The sequence below is a fragment of the Nipponia nippon genome, unplaced genomic scaffold, assembly GCF_047370975.1.
Source record: "Nipponia nippon isolate SJK-2023a ecotype South Korea unplaced genomic scaffold, ASM4737097v1 scaffold_2, whole genome shotgun sequence".
Taxonomy (NCBI): domain Eukaryota; kingdom Metazoa; phylum Chordata; class Aves; order Pelecaniformes; family Threskiornithidae; genus Nipponia; species Nipponia nippon.
The window spans coordinates 59,783,167-59,802,204 of NW_028262336.1; the positions used below are offsets into that span (position 1 = coordinate 59,783,167).

The following is a 19,038-nucleotide window of genomic DNA, read 5'->3' on the forward strand; positions in this document are numbered from 1 at the left end:
TATTTTTATTATTTTGTAACACATTTTTATTTGTCTTAAACTTCTACCCTTTTTTTTTTTTTTTCCCCCAAATCTATAGTAGACTTTCTAAGTTCAGTTTTCTGTAAAGAACACATGGAGATCTTCTGTAGCACAAAAACTATTGTTCATCTGCAAGGTGGAATGTCTTCAATAAACAGTTTTGCTTATTCCTCTGCTTGCTTGCTTTTATTTTTTCCAGAAAATTCTTCCAGGAGGGAATACGTCCTTTGATGTAGTTTTCCTCGCAAGAGTAGTGGGAAATGTAGAGAACACTTTATTTATTAACACTTCTAATCATGGGGTATTTACTTATCAGGTAAGAGAATTACACTGTTTTGGAAAAAGTTGTGAAGTGTGAATCAACCAGAGCAGCGTCTATTATGGCACGCTTAACCATCCAAGGATATTTGCACAATAGCATTTTTTTTTATCAGCCCAGTCGAAGAAGTTTCTGTCCCTGCTGCTTGTTGTAACACAGAGGTATACCATTGTAAATATCTGTAGGGCAGTACTGTAAGCCAGATCAATGAAATTATGTAGGGTTTAAAATCCTCCCTACAACTTTTTTGTGTGTTATTTTAGCAGCTCATTGCAGTGATCTAGCTCATTCTTTAGCTCTGTACTCATCTGATCCAGTGACAAGACAATGTTATTCATTAAGCTGGCAAAAAATTACTCACTTGAGATTCAGAAGGATAAACCAGACAGATGAGAGAATCTGAAAAGTGAGAGAAATCCTCTTGTTGAAAGAATGTGACTCTTACCATGGCAATGTTTTGAAAACAACAACAAAAATGCTTTCCATATAGATAGTCTGTTCAATAATGGTATGATTAAAGGATATTTCCCATCTTTTTAACCTTTATCTGGTATCTAGTGTTTCAGAGTATCAGGAAAAAAAGATGGTATTTTGATTTGCTATGTTCTAAATATGCCACTGTAAGTAAGTAGTAGCTATGAGAAATACCCTTCAGCTGCAAACTAAGCCAGCTTCTTTATTTCAGTGCTTTAGCATGATACTGGTTTTAAATGTTTGGTTAGAAGTATACTATAAAATTAATTGAAAAGAGTACTTGGTAGATTACTAAAATTGGTGCACATATGTTAGGCTCTGCAACAATTACATACAGCTACTTAGGCTTGTTTTTCTTTTTCTGAACCAGGTGTTTGGCATTGGAGTACCGAACCCCTATCGATTGCGCCCATTTATTGGGGCACGAGTTCCTGTAAATAGCAGTTTTTCTCCTATAATAAATATACATAACCCTCACAGTGAACCTTTGCAGGTGAGCCTAACAGAAAACCATTAAATGCTCATTTATGTTTATGATATTAAACTGAAATTTTGTTTATTTTGGTACTTCTTAAAATTCTGTTTGAACTTTAAAGCTATTTGAGGCCAAGTCTTTCACATTATATAAATGTTTTTCTGTTTAAATGCAAATCTGTTGTTCTAGAAATTGTAGATTATGTTCACAGATCTCTTTAATTTGCTAAACTGAGGTTTTGCTATGAAATTTCCGTTTTTAAAATGGTCATAATTGCTGCAAAATAAAGAATTAAACTTCACTGGTAATTAAGAAAAATACCGAAGAAAACAAAGTAAAATAGATCTTGTGCTTTTAATCCAGGTATACCTCTTAGCTTCCTTCGGCTTGTTTTGCACAGCATGAGGTGTCTTTACGGTGTATCCTAATATGTAACGTTGGCAAGCATTCTCATGTTAAGGCAGGATTGATGTCTGTACCTAACCAAACAAATAAATGAATAATCCACTGATAAACGTGATCTGATTCTGTCAAGTGATCCACAAACTGTGAAATGCTACAGAAAGCACATAAAGTGTAGCACTAGCAAATGGCTATGTCATCATTAAAAGGGAATTGAATGAATACTCCAGTGGTCAAATAGTTGCTAACCCATGCCATTGCACATTATAATACCTGATAACTAAAACAGGATCCCTTTAAAATTGAGTGCTAACATTTTCCTGTTATCCATCTCAGGTGGTAGAAATGTATTCCAGTGGAGGTGATCTCCATTTAGAGCTTCCAACAGGTCAGCAAGGAGGTACAAGGAAGCTATGGGTAAGTAGTCATGTCTTGCAACATTCATTGTACTTGTTTGGGGAGGTTTTATTTTGATATGATTTAAGGTTTTGGTGGTTTTTTTTTTTTTTTTTACCAACTTTGTTTCTTGTCATGTAATCATTAAAAATACCCCATAAAAATTGAAACAATAACAGGGTCTGTTAATTGTATGGTAATAGGAGTTGAAGGAAAGGTTTAATTAAAAGAAGCCATCTGTATCAAGTGGTGTTTTTTTGAAATGAGAGGAATAAGATGATTCCCAGTAGAATGAATTACAACTACCTAAGCATTCAGGACAATGTCATCCTTCCGATGGCCTGTGAGCTGGATCTAACCCACAGGAAAAATATACAGTTTTGTTTTTTTGTTTTTTTTTTTTAAACTGAGAAAGTCCTTCCTTGCACACCACTATGAATACATACATGGGTTGAAAAAGCAGCTGAATGAACTTAGGGAAGAGGAATCTATTAAGGACTACTAAATAAAACAGCAGTGTGTCTAGCTGCAATAAATAGCTAGATCATGAGTCAAGAGTGGCTGGAAACTGTTTTGGAAAATATTCCTACATGCATGCCCTGCAGTTACTCTTTACTCTTCATGTCTGCTGCTGGAGATGGGGTAGTGGGTTGGGTGGACTCACAGTCTGGCCCATTAAATGTGTTTTGTTGTGTTCTTCACTTAATGGAGTTTTGAAGTAACACATGCTGATATCTTTAAGCAACATAAATTTTAGAAGCATCCTGAAGGTAAAGTATTGGCTCCATGCTGTATATCACACTGTTGGTGATGTCCAACTAGATAGAAAACCTATTTTTCTCTTTAATTAGAATTATTCCTTTTTTTGATGACCGTTTTCTGTCTGGGAGAGACTTTAAAGTCATTGGGCTCCAAAACTTGTCTCTTGCTCAAGTGTATCATTACAGTCACTGACAATTACATCTGTTGCAATGAGTAAAGCCAGGATATTTCCAAGAGAGCTAAGAAGGATGATCACAAAACTTAATTCCTGGCTTTTCTGGAGAAAGTCCATGAGTATCTTAGTTTTAGATACAAAAGTTGCAAACGAGTGAGTATGAATGCAGATCACAAGCATTTTAAAAAATGCAGTGGAAAGAGTAAACAGATGCTGAGGGTTAGATGTAAACATTAAAATGGATTTTAAAAAATGAAAGTCCTAATGTTTTGACACCATTTTAGTCAAATGGCATTGCTTCTGAAGATAACCCCTTCCTTGTTGTCAAAAGAACTCAAGGGGAATGTTGAATTCTGTGGCCATTAGTAGGTATGTAACAAACAGAGCCACAAACAAAAGAACAGAAGATTTTAAAATGTCTACTTTATTTCTAGTTCTGTTTCTTGAGCATGTAGCTTTTCAGAGCATGTAGCTTTTCAGCTTCTTTAGGCCAGGCTGCCAGTTAAAGCAATGATGATGTGCATGTGAAAACTTCTAGTGTATTGCATGGAAAGGCAGTTCGGTTAATACTAGTCGCACTAATCCTCTTGTTTTTCATATCAACCACTGGTATTTCAAAACAATAAGGCAACTGGAAGAAATTAAGCCAGTAGGAGGAAACACCCAGATATATCATTGTATTGGCTATGTCAAGAGCTGCACCGCAGTTAGAAAAAGCGGCAAAGTAGAAGAAATTATTTGAAATATGGTGATGATACTTTGACATATGGATGTATGTCATTGTCTAAAATTGTTTCGATGCCAAATGTTTGGATGATTGGATGAAGCAGTCTTCATATTCAGGAGTATTTTTGTAATTACTGTTCCAAGTTACTTAAGGGATCTGACAAACGTTGGATCCCTGGTTACACATACGGAAGAGTCAAATCATATCCTTTGAAACATTAGTGAACGACTGCATTATGTTAGGTCTGTAAATAAGTGCGAAAACAGAACTTGAAAGCTTCTTAGTTTAGGCACTCACCAAGTAGTAGCAGTTGAAACTAGTTACTTTGATATTCAACAGTTTTCAAAGAATACATCTACAGTCATTGTGCCATGAAAAATAGGGCTTGACCTCCAGAATGGATTGGCATCAGTTTATACTACAGAAAGCACAGAAGAGATGTACAAGACAATCAGCACCTATATGGATTATGTCCTGTCCACTTTCCTTCACCAAAAATACCAAAGAAAGAACTGAAACAACATCAATCAATGCAAGGGCTGCTCATAAAAAATTCCTACTTTCTGCCATATTTAATTGCATTTAAATTGGAAGAAGCTTCAAATTTCAAATCAAGGTTTTCATCTTCTATTAAAAAAAAAAAATCCAGTTCCCCAGCCCTTCTGTAATGTGATGGGGAAGAATATGCAATGTTAGTATTTCAACTATGGTTCTGAAGCAAGTCTTGTGCTGCAGCTGTGTCCAGCAAATACAGAAAGAGTTGTCTTTCAAACCCTGAATACAGATTGGAACTGGTGGAATAGGCTTGGTACAGAAATTAAAACACATTTTGACTTTTTGCTGTAAAGTGCTTGGTGACTAATAAACCTGCAGCTCCACAAGCTTCTGGCTACTGGCAGTTCTGCATTGTTTCAGTTTGTGTTTAGCACTGAAACTGTATGCCTTGTGTCTGCTTTGGAGAAAAAACAATTAGAATATGCAAAAACAATATTTAATGTTACTGCACTCAATAACGTTTTTATGAATAGATTTTGTTTATTGGTAGATTCTGTCAATTTAGTCTACTGTCTTTTAACCACAATCTTAATACATAAAACTTAATCAAATGGGACGTGAAAGTCCTTTGCATATACCTATTTTTAATCAGTGTCTGTCATATTAGATTATTACTGCTATCCTTACTAAATTTAATGGTAATTTTAATAACATGCAGCTTGTCTCTTACTGCTATTGCAGCTTTTCCTCTTAATACAATTATACTCAATGCTTCTATTGTAATTTTTTTGTGTGGCAGCTTTTTTTGTAATTACTGCACTCTCATAGATGTGCCTTGATTATTTATCAGGAAATACCTCCCTATGAAACAAAAGGAGTGATGAGAGCCAGCTTTTCTTCAAGAGAAGCAGATAATCACACAGCCTTCATTAGAATAAAAACAAATGCCTCAGACAACACAGAATTTATCATTCTCCCTGTTGAAGTAGAAGTTACAACAGGTTTGTAGAAAAGGGGTTGGTTTTTTTGTTGTTCGTTTTTTTTTTTCCCCCCAAGTTATTCAGCTTAATTAACTTTTAGTATAATACAAAAATGTAACTTTTCTTTTTTTTTCTTAAAGCACCAGGAATCTATTCATCAACAGAAATGCTAGATTTTGGTACACTACGAACGCAAGGTAAACTATCCATCAGGTCTCAAAGTATAAGGAGTAGGGTCGGGAGGGGAAAGCCCAGTTATCTTTGTACTATTCAGAGTTGCTTGTGGAATGATGCTTTTTAAAAGCCAGAGTTTCAAAAGCAGGATAACAATGTATTACAACAGTGCACAAATGTATTCACCTGCAAGTATACTTCAGATGTGTACAAGCAAACAGTAGCTTGCACATCCAGTTATAAGACTAGTAATAACATTAGTCTTACACAGTTGCGCATGCCTTAGTCTGAAAACCATTGTCATTTTACTGAATTTATGAACTTGTTCTGAAAGATTGCTTTACATCTGCATAAGTTTTAATAAATTTCAGACACAGGGAATAGTGGAAATGTGCAAACTTAATCAAATTTGTTACTTATGATAAGGTCTTTTTTTTTTTTTGAAGTGCCACTTACACATTTGTGCCTAACATATTGCATTTTAAATTAACATTGTTTAGTGAAATAAAAAAATAATATATATATATATAGCAGAAAGTAGTAAAACTGAAGGTTATCTTTTGAAACTGTAAAAGGGACTCATGGAGAAAAAACAGTATATATCTTTGTTCAACTAAAAAAAAGATAGCTTCTGAAGTACTTTTCCTTGCAACTTACTTAACATGCAAAGATTTTTAAATGAGATTAGTTTCTGCTGAATATTGGTGCATCTGGCAAAATCATTCATTGTAGTATTTTTAGTCTGTTCATTTCTTAATCTGTTAGAAAAACGAGTGGTTAGCTGAAGCATGTAATACCTACTAATACACAAAAATGCAGTTTTTAAGCGTGTCAGATTCTTGGGGCTAGCTATTTTGACTGGCTGTACTGTCATGTTAGTCTAACTTTTTAACACTGAACAGTGGATATATATGAGAAACCAGCTAGTGCAGATGATTTTGTATAAGGTTCTTATGTTAAAATAGCCTAATAGCCAGGTGTGTTTTTTGTTCTTTAACAGATCTGCCAAAAATTTTAAATCTGCATTTATTAAATTCAGGAACAAAAGATGTGCCAATTACAGTAAGTTTTATTTCCTTTCAATTTGAAACTTTCTACTTGGCTTTACTTTCTCTCATGAAAACTGATCATTCACAGGTTCACCATGTAGTGTTCAGAATTAGAAGCTAGGTGATGTGTGACTGAAAACATAACTTAATAGTAAGACAAATAATCTATATGCATGGTAAAATCCATTTGCTTCATAGCCGCCTTTGGACGGCTGTTTCAGCATTTATAGGCTGTGCCTGCAATACCTGAGCCTCTGCAAGCTTTTGTACCTGAGAACAGGAACTCCTGTTCAGTGAACGAGAGATTAATGCAGAGTCTGTGGGATTCTTTGTCCTCATCACACACTCCATGAGAGTGTATAAAGTGGTTAAACAACATAATCTTTTAAGATGAGCAAAGAATAGCTTTCAAGAGCAGACGGTAAAATGACGCTTGTTTTCTTGAGGTTTTCTGCTTTGTAGCTTGAAATAAGAAAAAAGCCTGCAAACGCTCTAGAGCCCTTTCCAGTGAGATCACTGCAGCTGCATGTAAAGTGCAGCCAGCTTCAGAATTCTAGGTTTTGGATTTTCTACTTTCTATTTTTATTACAGAATTCTGGCTCTAGTCTGGTAGTCTGCCTTTGTTCATTTGTACCTTTTTCCTGTGTATTTTTTTTTCATTGCCCACTATTTTTCTCACTTCTTCCTTGTTTTCCAGATTTAGTTGTATAGCTAGCTATACCTTGTCCCAGTGCATTTCAAAAAGTGTTGAAAAGAAACCAGAGGAGCCAGAAGAATGACTGAAGGATTGGCAAAGGTTTCTTACTGAGTTCTTGGAGAACATTTCTGTGTTTTTAAAGCTTATAGCTGTAACTGTAGGGAATAGTATTTTAATAGTAGAGGTCTAACAAAAACTTAAAATAAGATACTGGAAACTGAGGCTAGACGAATTTAAACTAGAAACAGGACATATTTATAGCAAAGAGGATAACTTTCCACTGTGATAATAGTCCATTTCAATGCTCACTAAGTTGTTGTTCACTGATAATTTTCAAGTCAAGAGAAACTCACAGTGTAGTGCAAACATTTTAATTCATCAAAGTCCTAATGCTTATTGTGTTAATGAGGTCAGATGATCCTATAGGGTCTCTTGTGGCCTTGTAAGCTATGAACCAGGTTCCATGGAGGGTTTTTATTTAAAAAAAGACCTGCGTATGATTTTTACAATTAGAGGGTTGGTAAATATATTAAATTATTTTTCCAGCTATGTCTGCTGTCTTATATCATGTCAATCTTCTTAGATTTGCCAGGTTTTTGACATGGGGACGGTTTTGTTTTGGTTTTTGTTTGGATTTTTTTAAGTGTGTGGTATACTTCCTGAGAACAATGCAAATAACCATATATTCAAACCATCAATATCACTTCTAATATCTGATAACATAGTACCTAATTCATAGTCCTCCATTAAAAAAAACCTACCCATATTTTTTTAAGCTATGGCCTTTGGACCGTAGACTATAGACTGCGGTCTAATGGAAGGCTATCATTTGATAACCATTATGCATATCATGACAGAACTTTTCCAGATGAATTATTCTTCTACAGTGTATGAAAGCAGTAAATTCGGTGGTCTGAAAGCTTTTAAGACTCACTTTTGCAATGATAAAGTTGCCACATAGGTCCAGATGTGATGCATTTTTGTGTGCGTCACTTAACGGCACATGAAGTCAGTTGTTGTTCTCATTAAGGCACAGCTTTGTTGTGACGTTTGTAACCTTCCTAGCATTTGAAGCACTGTGTGAATTTCTGCTTCTGTGCCAATCAAGGAATTTCAAAGCAGTAAGCAAGAGTAAAGAATTTTTGGAAGGAACCTGGTGAATAGCTTACTTCTAGGAAAGCTTGAGAAATGGATTTTTGACCCGTTAGAGCTAGGGTTTAAAAGCAGTGAGACATAGTTCTATGACGAATTTCATCTTAATGTCAGAAGAAAAGGCCAAGGCTATATTTAGCATACATTTAAGCTGGGTGCTGGAGGAACTAAATATCTTCAGGTCATCTGTGTACAAGAGACCGCTAATACTGTTGCCAGAGTTGTAGTTGTTCTGCCTTTACATACTTAGTCATGCTGTGGTCCAACGAATTGGTTGAGGAAAATAAGAGCGAGTCACTTGACTTTCTCTTTTGAGTTCTGAAACTCTTTATAAAAACTTGCTTAATTACATTTTGTCGGGTTTTCTTCATTATCAGAGAGAATCGTGTTTATTTCGTGACTGGGTGAACTGTTGTCACACTGCAACAATTAAGCCATGGTGTCAAAAATCTAGTAAATGTAGATTGTTGAACACTTTCTTTTATTCCTTCTCTAGAATGAAAATGTTGTGTTTTCTTAATGCAGTTTAAGCCCTTTTGATTGCTAAAAGCAAAGGCACGCTTTAAAATTTGAGCTCCTGATCATGTTTGATGCATAAAGAACCAGGAACTTCAGGACAGCTGTATATTGAAGCTGAGTTGTATCAGTTTGAGAACACGTGTTTGTGTAAGAAAGTATTTACTTACTTCTGTCACAATTCACATACTTCAGAGTAGGTTGTTTGGTTTTTTTTGTTTTATCAATCTGCAAGAAGTAGTTTACTTCTGCGTTATGTTTTCAGTCTGCACATTTGAGTGCATGCATCTCAAGTTATCAAGGGAAAGTTACCTTAAAGGATTAAAATCTCTTAGTAGCTTATTCCATGGCTGTTCTGGATGGTGCTTTATGATGAAGGTGAACTTTAGTTAGTTAGGTGTGTCCCTGTTTAAGCTGAAGGCCAAGTTATTACTGACAAAATAATTGTGTCTGTAAAAGTGAATAAAACAGTACAAAGGTGGTTCTGACACTAATGGAACCAGCCTTAGTCTGCTGCCTGTAGCCACAGCGCTTTTTCCTCTTGCAGCAGGGTAGCTGCATCTTCACTATCTGTAAGCAAAAGTCTACAGCCTGCTCAGTCGTAAGAGCAATATGCTAGGTGGACAAGACAAAACTATGCTTGGGAGCTTGCTGACAAGTAAATAGTATGGATGAACACGTGCCGGTGTTTCAACCCATACTCTTCTCGTCTTTAGTTCATTAGAATAGGTATAGCCTGAGAGTCCTTAAACCTTTGAAGTCTTTCTCAATAACTGCTGCAATAGCACAAAGCTTTCTCCCCCTCTGTGTTCTCTAGAACATTTAATGTCCTCATTTTCTGCTCTAATGCTAAATATTGAATATATCTTCATACAGCAGGGTCAGAAATCTTGACTGGGGCACTCCATGGGAGAGCCATGTGTTAACGAAGTGTGTCTATTTTAAATTCTTCTTCCCCACAGGAGTTGCTGTCAGGACATTTTCTGAGAAAATTGGTGGTATTAGATTCTTGATGGAACTTCTTTTGCATGTTTTCTCATGACCTGTCCATATCTGATGATTCTTAAGGCACATCTCAGGGCAATTTTTGCTCAGGCTTTATTTGAAATAGGTTAAAATTTGAGAAAAGTGAAGTTGAAAGGATGCTTAAGGATGTTTGTTTATCCTTTAGTTGTCTTAGTTCTGTATTTCCTTTCATAGCATGTAATCAAGCAACAAATGAGAAATGTGCCTGATGTAGTTAAGAAATTTTCAACAAAACAGTGCTAAATTCCTTCCTCAACTAAATTCATTAGCTGTAGACATTTTGAGTAAATACACCTAGGTTTGTTACACTTGCGGTTTAAGAAATGCACCTCTGAAATCTGCCATTTTTCTGGCAACAGGCTGTCCTTTTGAGTATTTCCGATTTGATTTACTAAATGAAATCAGCATAATTTCAAACTTCAATAATTAAAAAACCAGCCTTTTGCATGAAAGGAGCTACTAGAAATGGTTACCCTTTCTGCCATGCAAAAGCTATGACCTTGAATACAGCTTTGGTTTCGTCTGCTTTAAGAGGCTTTTTTAAAGACACCTCAGGATCTCAGTTTTGTAGTATGGATTTCATTGGGAGAAAATTGTGATAATTATGAATTGACTTGTGAAGAGAAACAGCAAATATCTGCACCATGTGTATGCAGATGGTTGACAAAGGTCAGTACTATAAATCCAAGATACAAAACTTAAGTTAACAGAGATTATTCATTAGCTGCAGGAGCAGTGCTGCTTGTTTCCTCTAAGGATCACATGGCCTGCAGGACTTAGTTATGTATGCATGATTTTATGCCTTTAATTTACAATCAAGGACAGCTTAGCTTGGAAGAACTGTAATTGGTTTGTACCTCTAGCTGTCTGCCTTGCTCCTCTCTGTCCAAGAAAGGCTTAGCTGCTTATGAAGCAGGTGCGAAACCTCTGCAGCCCAGCATAAGGTAAACCAGCACTCATTTCAGTTTCCTTAATACAGCATCCTGTAATTTGCAGTAGCTTAACAGCTGCTACATGAGCAGCTGAGCTGTTCTTACAGCAGGAGAAGACAGCTGGGAAGGAGTAATCACGGCAGCCATCCTACGTTTAAGCAAAACAAGAATAAGAGCATTTAAATGCTCCATGCCCAGTTTCTCTCCATGGAATCTAGATAAAGAATTTGCTGGCAATCTTTATAGAGTCTTCAGATATTGGCATGGAATCCATAATCCTGCTGCATAGCAATGAGTATACAGATCAGCTCTGGCTGATAACTGACACGATTGCTATTCCAGTAATGCCCAATTCACCTTTTCCATTTAGTTTAAAACAGTAATCCTCAGATACAAAAGGTGATCTTGTAAAATGTTGGTATAGAATGAGTGTCATTTCAGATTTACAAAACCATTCTCTCTACAGTTAATAATTCTTTTTCCTGTGGCAGCTCTGCAGACTTAGCATGGCATCAGAGACAAGGTAGATGTCTGTATCGTCACCAGTAATTACAGAAGTCAGTTAACAGTTTTGTAAAGGAGTGTACCAGAAACAAATAGTCTAGCTATTGTAACCCCGCAGCATTAAGAATAAAAACTAAATCTTTGTTTAAATAAAGCTTGTTTTCTCTTTTATTAACATGTTTCTGTCCATACTGTCACTTCATCCAACGTTCCCAAGGAGAACTCTCTGTTACCCACTTTCCTGCATACTGAGTCAGTAATTTGCAGGACCTGAAAAAAATTCTAAAGCCTGTTATAACGCTGCTTTGTTATAGGAAAGACAGACCTGTAAGAAATCAGCCAAAACTAATTGCTGATGGACCACTTTGAAGGGTATGTGAAAGCTGCACAGTGTGTTAACAGTGATAAATTTACAGGTGCTTCATGTTTTGATTGTTTGCAGAGTGTTAGACCTACACCACAGAACGAAGCTATAACAGTACATTTCAAGCCAGTTACGTTAAAAGCCTCTGAAAGTAAATATACCAAAGTTGCAAGTATTAGCTTTGATGGTAAGTACTGCTCCTCTCTTCTTAGAACTTGTCAAGTGCTTCTTAAAACTTCCTGAAACTTCATGAATTATTTTCCACTCTCTTAACAAAATGTTATGTGTAATTTTGAGAAGGAAATGGAATTTTCCTACCTGGAAAAGGCTTACAGTTCCTCTAATTTAAGTTATTTCTGAAGGGATCATCTCTGATCCTAATCAGCAAGTAACTTAGACTGGTGAGAAGAGAAGGAATTCTTAAGCAATCTTCTATATATGTATATAAAAATTGAACATCAGATTTCTATTAAACATAAGCAGGATTCTTATGTTAAGGCACAGATTATTTAAAATGTATTATTAGTCTAAATAGGCATTTGTTTTTGAGAAACCCTAACAAACCAGGACATGTTCCTCACAGTAATATATATTAGAGGAGAGTATATCCCTTGGATTGTCCTTCGCTCCTTCCAAAGTTTAAAAAGGAATCCAAAATCTTATTTCTAAAAAAATTACATTTTATGTTGGAACACCCATGGCAATAGGGCTCTGTCATGCTCTTGAGAACCTTACTGTGAAAGTTGGTTTATTTTATTTTGCTACCTTGAATTCATATTGAAGAAAAAAGGAGGTAAAGGTGGAAAAACCTTTTACTGGTACCTTTCCTACAAAGATATGTTATGTATGCTGATACTGACTTCCATGTATGTCTTCATGAAAGAAGTGCTGGGTCGTTTCCCTCCTATATAATGTGACTGTAAATATTATGCTGACATCTTGTAGAAAGGCACCTCCATTTTAGTAGAGATTATAATCAACTGTCAGGATGCTGTTGACCTACTCAGTTGTTACTGCTTTGAGATGGCAGTTGGTGCTGTAAGTCTCTCTGCCGGGAGTGCTTAGAAATGGAAGTTTGTAGGTGCAATGTTTTTCAGGTAGACATAATTTTAGAAGTTGTATGGATAGAGAGGAGAGGATTGATTTTTATTATTATTGTTATTTGTTGATTAGCACTTCAGATTTTTAATAGCTTATGGTTTGTAAGATGAGTGAAGTATGTTTTAGCCAATAAATAAATTCTGAAATAGCTGAACTCTGTCATCCTGAGGTGGTAATGTGTTCGGATTTTGAAGCTGGAGGGAGTTGTTATATGAGGGCCTACTGACTAACATGCTGTAGATCCTGGAAGGAAGGGTAGTTGGAGAAAAATACTCGGTCAAGCTGCTTAATGTGTTTAAGGGATTGACTTGGTGAATTTTTTTCAGTCAACCAGCCAGCCCTAAATATTTGCCATTTCAGCTGTCCTAATACATGCAGGGGCTTTAGAGGCTGGTGGTTTCTCCTAACTAGTATTTGAATCCCTTGACTTTTGTGGCAGGATAACATTGCTTGTTCTGTGATCTTGGAGCAGGCCTGTGAGCTTCAGTCTTGGGGCTTGTGTGGTTTGGGATCTTACTTGGATTCTGATTCTATTTCTGTGAAGTTTAGCATGGCTTTGATTTCTTCATTATTAAAATGTTGCTGTGTTCCTGGCCCAAAGTCCTGCTCGACTGGTAGTTCTAAGTGAGAAGCCCAGCCATTTCAAGTTTTCTGTTCTGTTAGTGGAGGAATAGGTGCATTCCATACTCTTTAAGTGGGGAATTGAGCTCACCTGGGATCTGAATTATCCTCTGGACATGACCAAGTTATTTATTTGACAGGAACAACCAGGCTTCCCTATTGTAGATAAACTTACTAACTCAGGCAGGTCAGCTAGCTGGTGTTAAGGGGGAGGAATTCAGAACTCGGATATCCTACTTCCTAGACTTATTCCATGTCAGTTGCTTATTGAAATTTCCTTAAGATCCATCTTTCTCTTCCATGATACTTCATCTCTGGGCTCACTCTGTGCTTTTATTCTTTCACTCCTGCTAGTCTAACTTAACGGATCATTTTTATTGTCTGCTTTAACAAACTTCTTATATTCTTGTGTATACAGCATCAAAAGCAAAAAAAGCATCACAGTCTTCTGGGAAGATAACTGTTAAAGCAAAAGAGAAGAGCTACTCCAAACTTGAAATACCGTATCAAGCAGAAGTGTTGGATGGGTAAGCTTACAGTAATTGAACATAGTTCGAAAACTAAATGCTGTAAATTAGCTGATGTCACAGGGAATTTAGCCTTTTTAGGGAGAGAGGGGTTATAAAGAGATGATACCCAAGTTTTCTGAATCTGGAGCTCATTCAGAACTACAATTACGTGTTTGAATTTTTCTGTTTTTACACCAGTAGATGAGGTAGTCTTAGTAATGAATGCATAAGCTGGTTTCAAGGCTTGGGTTCAAAGTGACCTTAGTGAGTTGTTTTTTAGAGCAGTTGAAGGCTGCAGATGAGTCATTTTGAAAATGCAGTATTTTTCCGGTTTTGCATTTGCTGTTCTATCACTATATGAAGTAAGGGTAGAGAAAATATTTTCAGTTTTAAGCAAAATTTTGGAAGAACTGTCAGTGCTTCCTTATTTTTTGTTATTTATTTACAAAGTATGGCTAAGTTGACTTTAAAATTATTGTTCAAATGAGGTGCTACTTTATCAACAGAACTGACGGAGTATTTTAAAGGCAAACAAACTAAACCTTACCTATCAGAACTTTTGTGCTGCAGATGCCTCATTTGGTTAATAAGGAATATGCATGATTTGCAAACTATCTTAATACTTTAACACTTCCTTTTAGTCCTCCTAATATGCTGATTCACATATTTTCTTATCTCATTTGAATGACTCAATTATCAATGTCCCTGTAGTGCTAATAATATAGTTTCAGCATGCAGTGAGGTATGTACCTTTTTTGCTGTTCGATTGAATGCATTTTGGTCTTTTGCACAAGAAAAACACTTTATGTTTGAGGAAAGTCTTTATTTTTCTCACACCATTTTCTTTTAATAGATATTTAGGATTTGATCATGCTGCTACACTCTTTCACATCCGTGACAGTGCTGCTGATTCCGTGGAAAGACTTATCTATCTAACAAACACATTCAGTTTTGCAGTCCTTATACATGATGTTGTGTTACCAGAAGAAGCAAAACCAATGTTTAAAGTAAGCCCCATTTCAGTGACTGTTTTTGCCCAATAGTAAATGTTTAAATGTGCTGCACTTTGTTAAATTGTAACGTTGATTTTCATTGTTCACTGATCTAGGTCCAGAACTTCAGTAAACCAGTCTTAATTCCGCCTAGTGAATCCAGATATATTTTTACACTTCATTTTATGCCTTCCACATCATCTGTTCATATAGATAATAATATTTTACTTATCACCAATGCTTCTAAATTTCACCTACCTGTCCGAGCATACACAGGATTTTTAGATGTAAGTATTTTCCTTTTTTTTAGCTACTTTAGTCTAATTAGAGGCAGATTTCATAGGACTGTTTTTAATTCTTTATTCTACTTGTATGGGAGGGTGGCTTTTTTAAATTCAAAATGATTTTACCAGTTCTTTCCTTAAACAACTTTGGTTACTGCTGAAAAATTCTTTTTTGTTCCCTTTACTTTTACATAAAAAAAGTATAGAATTTTGAGATTGTCACGGTACTGCTATGTTAGACTTATTAATGCATTTGTTAATGACCTTAGAGTTTGAGCAGATTTTGTATTTAAATTATGCTAAAGTACCTTTATCAATCTTTCTAGTACTTTGTACTGCCTCCAAAAACTGAGGAACGATTTATAGATTTTGGCATATTGAGTGCAACAGAAGCTACCAGCATTTTATTTGCAGTCATCAACAGCAATCCGATAGAGGTAAGGATGGATTTATTTTTAGTTTGCCTTTTAAAAAATTTACGTCAGTGTTGTTACTGAAAACAGTACCTTTTGTTCTTTTTAAGCTGGCTATAAAAAGTTGGCATATTATAGGGGATGGTTTGGCCATAGAACTTCTAACGACTGAAAAGGGAAACAGAACAACAGTAATTGCAAACCACCGTGAACTACAAAATGCTAGTGCGTCCGATCACTCTTCAGTAAGTAATCCTTTGAATCCATTGCTTAAAGCTAGATTTAGGAGGGGAAAAAAAGATTCAAATCTGTGCAACTTCTTGCAGTTTCATTTTAGCAGGGGGGGAAGGAGGATAAGACTTCTTAATTTTTGTCTGAATTTGAGTATGATAAAGCATGTAGAATTTTTAAAATTTATTTTAAGAGTAGTATTATGTTCAGATTGGTTAGATTTTGAAAGGGGAGACTTCAGAAACAGTAACCCTTGTGGCTTCAGATGATGCTCATCATTTATCTGTGAAGAATGGAATTTATCACTTCAAGGAATAGATAATTTTTGTGTTAGTAAGTTATGGGTTTGAATTTTTCTTTTTACCACTGACAGTTGTTTCAAATGGATTTTGATTCAGTTTAAAGAAATAAGAGGATGTTGGATATGTTTTTTAGTGAAATTTGTTGCCATTTAATGGAATACAGCGGATTACTTTTTCTACCGTTTACAGGTGATACTAGCATCAGGTTATTATGCCGTGTTTAGAGTAAAACTAATAGCAAAAGAACTCGAAGGAATTCATGATGGAGCTGTACAAATCACAACAGATTATGAGGTATGTTTATTGTATATTCATGGGTGTTGCCCAAATGATATGTTCAGTTTTGAAGCGTGGAGTTGTATTAATGGATAGATTGCAGTATGAGCGAGAAGCTGAGGTTGGAAGGGACCTCTGGAGGTCAAGTTATCTCTGCAAGTTAACTCTGCATCAAACAACAGTAAAGCTGCTTATGCTGTGTCTTCTCTGAAGGAAGGCTTTCATTATGATTTTTGTCTGGCTTTCAGAAATATCCATTTAAATCTGACCTAATGCTTTGAGGTATGCGTTCTTCAGTGACTCGACACATCCTCAGAGCATCAATGCATGGATCTTTTGGCATAACACATGCTGGCAATGTGCTTTTTGGTACATTATCAGTTACTGAAATTGAGCTATAATTTCAGAGTTTTTTTGTCAAAACCCAATGTGAAAGTTGTTTTGGAGAAATTGTAGCTTGCTGACAGTTGATGAAATGGAGTTCTTATACTAAGATTAGTAAGGGAGAGAAGAAAAACAAGTTAATTCTCAACTTCATATGCCTTTCCTGTTAATAAATTATTTTGCAGAAGAGATAGATTCTAATACAGAATTGAATCTGTATTTAATAGCTTTGGGTGATACATGTAGGAAAAGAAAAATGTGACACACTGTGCTTAGGAAGTCAGGAAATTATATAGCTTATTGTATGGTTCTGATGGAGCTAGAGAAAATGTGAAAATCCTAATTTCTGCCACTTATCTGAGATTTTAAACTTTTTTTAATATGTCCATACATGTGTGTTACCCTTCAGTTATAGAATCTGAAGCGTTTTATTTTCTTCCTTTGTTCTTACAAGTTATTCTACTTGTATTGGTAGCTTTAATAATACACAGAAAGGATCTCATTGACATCCCTTCCACACTCCTTTTTCTAAGTCTATCTCGAGGTCTTATCATGACTTCTCATGTTTTTTGAGAAGTTTGGTATATCCTCTTCCCTCATACTCACTTACTTTAAAGATGTCATCCTCCTGTTTTCCAACAAAGTAAGTCCCATTCAAGGGAGACCTACATAATGCCCCATTTGAGAGCATATATTTTAGCGGTGCTTTTGTGTTCCATGTAGAATGGTGCTAAGTATGACTGAACAAAGGTGTGCTGCCTGACAATACGGAGTGACTTTTCTGAATATGATGATGTGTTGAAATCCGAGTTCATGTCTCCATGTTTTAAATGTGTATATAAACCTAGACTACATTAATTATAGAATTTCAGCGTTTTGTTAATTTATGCAATTTAAAAGTGGAAGAGACGTTTAAAGGCTGAAATTTAAGTATTTTTTCCTAAACTTTTCTTGTTCTTTTTTTCCAGATTTTAACTATACCAGTGAAGGCAGTGATTGCTGTAGGCTCACTGACCTGCTCCCCAAAACATGTTTTTCTTCCACCTTCTTTTCCGGTAAGAGAGTTGGGTCATAGCATTAAATGTTTACTTGCTGTGGTTTTTATTTATTTGTCCTTTTCAAGAGAAACCACTGTCTTGAATTGTTGCATGTCAAATTGCTGGAGAGGTTGTGCTACCAAACTGTTATGATTCAGTTTGTTGCTATTTTTGGGTTCCCCCCCCGCCCATGTCCCAAGCATGAGTTATCCCTACATCTCTACTGCTTACTTGAGTGGGATCTTGGAATACTGATATCCCAAACCTGATTCTTTGCAGCTTCATTCTAATGTAGCTGTGGTCACTTGGTTATTACTAACTCATGTGCATTAGCACCAAGAGTAAGAGAGATGAAATTGCACAAATGCATTTTTCAAATTGCTGAAGTGTAATACCGAAGACAACAATGTCAGCTAATAAACCAATGTTTTAGTATAAGTAGTCCTTGATCTCTGTGGAAGCATTATTGTATTGTTTCCACACTGAAAGTAGATCTTCTCGAGGGTACGTGGTGGAGTACATGAACAGGAAAGCAAGAAAGCTGTGTGGGTCTACAGCTCTCTGCAAAAGTCTGTAATGGCTGTTTTCATCCCTGCTCCTGCAGTAGTGTTTATTCAGTGAGTGCTGAAGGCAGCTTCTTTTCTCAGGGCTGTAGACCCAAGCAGCAAGCTATTAACCAGATAATACTTCCTTCTCACTTGGCATTCAGCATAGCCATAGAAGCGTGGGCAGTCAAGGCATATTAACTTTGCAATTGGTATTTCATTGAAGTCTGAACTTTATGTGACTTTCTGATGAGTGGGGAATGTAATACGATGGAAAATCATAGGGAGAGAGATTTGAAAAGGGGGGGGGGTAGCAGAAGGAGATAAGAGATGGCAGTTTTCTGAAAGGATAAAACTAACTCCATGCATGTTGGTGGAAATGGTTTTTGTTTCCTTGTCCGTTCTGCATAGTCTCAGTCTGTCATAGAGCACCACTTGTTCTCACCTCCTCTCCTGATAGCTCCTTAGTATCTCCTGCTTATCTTAAGATTTGTGTACTCTTAAATAGTAATTTTTCACTGGTACTTTATCAAATGCTGTACCTCATGTCTAGTAGATAAATTATAATTTTTTGAAAAAGTAAGGCACTTGGTCTCACTGGAGGAAGATAGGTCAGTCAGCAGGACTTCTGTAAATCATTGCTACATTTGCCCCGTTATCCATTCTGCCTTCTGATCTCCTGCTTCACAAATTGTTATGAAGT

The 19,038-nt window shown here is 36.0% G+C and overlaps 1 protein-coding gene across 2 annotated transcripts in view; it reads left to right on the forward strand.

Moving 5' to 3' along the window:
• Positions 1–19,038, forward strand: part of TMEM131 (transmembrane protein 131) — a 104,595-nt gene that overhangs the window by 53,576 nt on the left and 31,981 nt on the right. For both annotated transcript variants that reach the window (XR_015704613.1, XM_087756787.1), the window contains exons 6-19: positions 221–337; positions 1,185–1,307; positions 2,028–2,108; positions 5,097–5,247; positions 5,367–5,423; positions 6,401–6,462; positions 11,719–11,827; positions 13,781–13,889; positions 14,725–14,878; positions 14,980–15,150; positions 15,474–15,584; positions 15,671–15,805; positions 16,283–16,387; positions 17,722–17,808. Coding sequence is in view for 1 of the 2 variants with exons in the window: in XM_087756787.1 (XP_087612913.1) it covers positions 221–337; positions 1,185–1,307; positions 2,028–2,108; positions 5,097–5,247; positions 5,367–5,423; positions 6,401–6,462; positions 11,719–11,827; positions 13,781–13,889; positions 14,725–14,878; positions 14,980–15,150; positions 15,474–15,584; positions 15,671–15,805; positions 16,283–16,387; positions 17,722–17,808 (1,572 nt within the window). In the remaining variant the exon portion in view is untranslated. The remainder of the gene's footprint in view (positions 1–220; positions 338–1,184; positions 1,308–2,027; positions 2,109–5,096; positions 5,248–5,366; positions 5,424–6,400; positions 6,463–11,718; positions 11,828–13,780; positions 13,890–14,724; positions 14,879–14,979; positions 15,151–15,473; positions 15,585–15,670; positions 15,806–16,282; positions 16,388–17,721; positions 17,809–19,038) is intronic.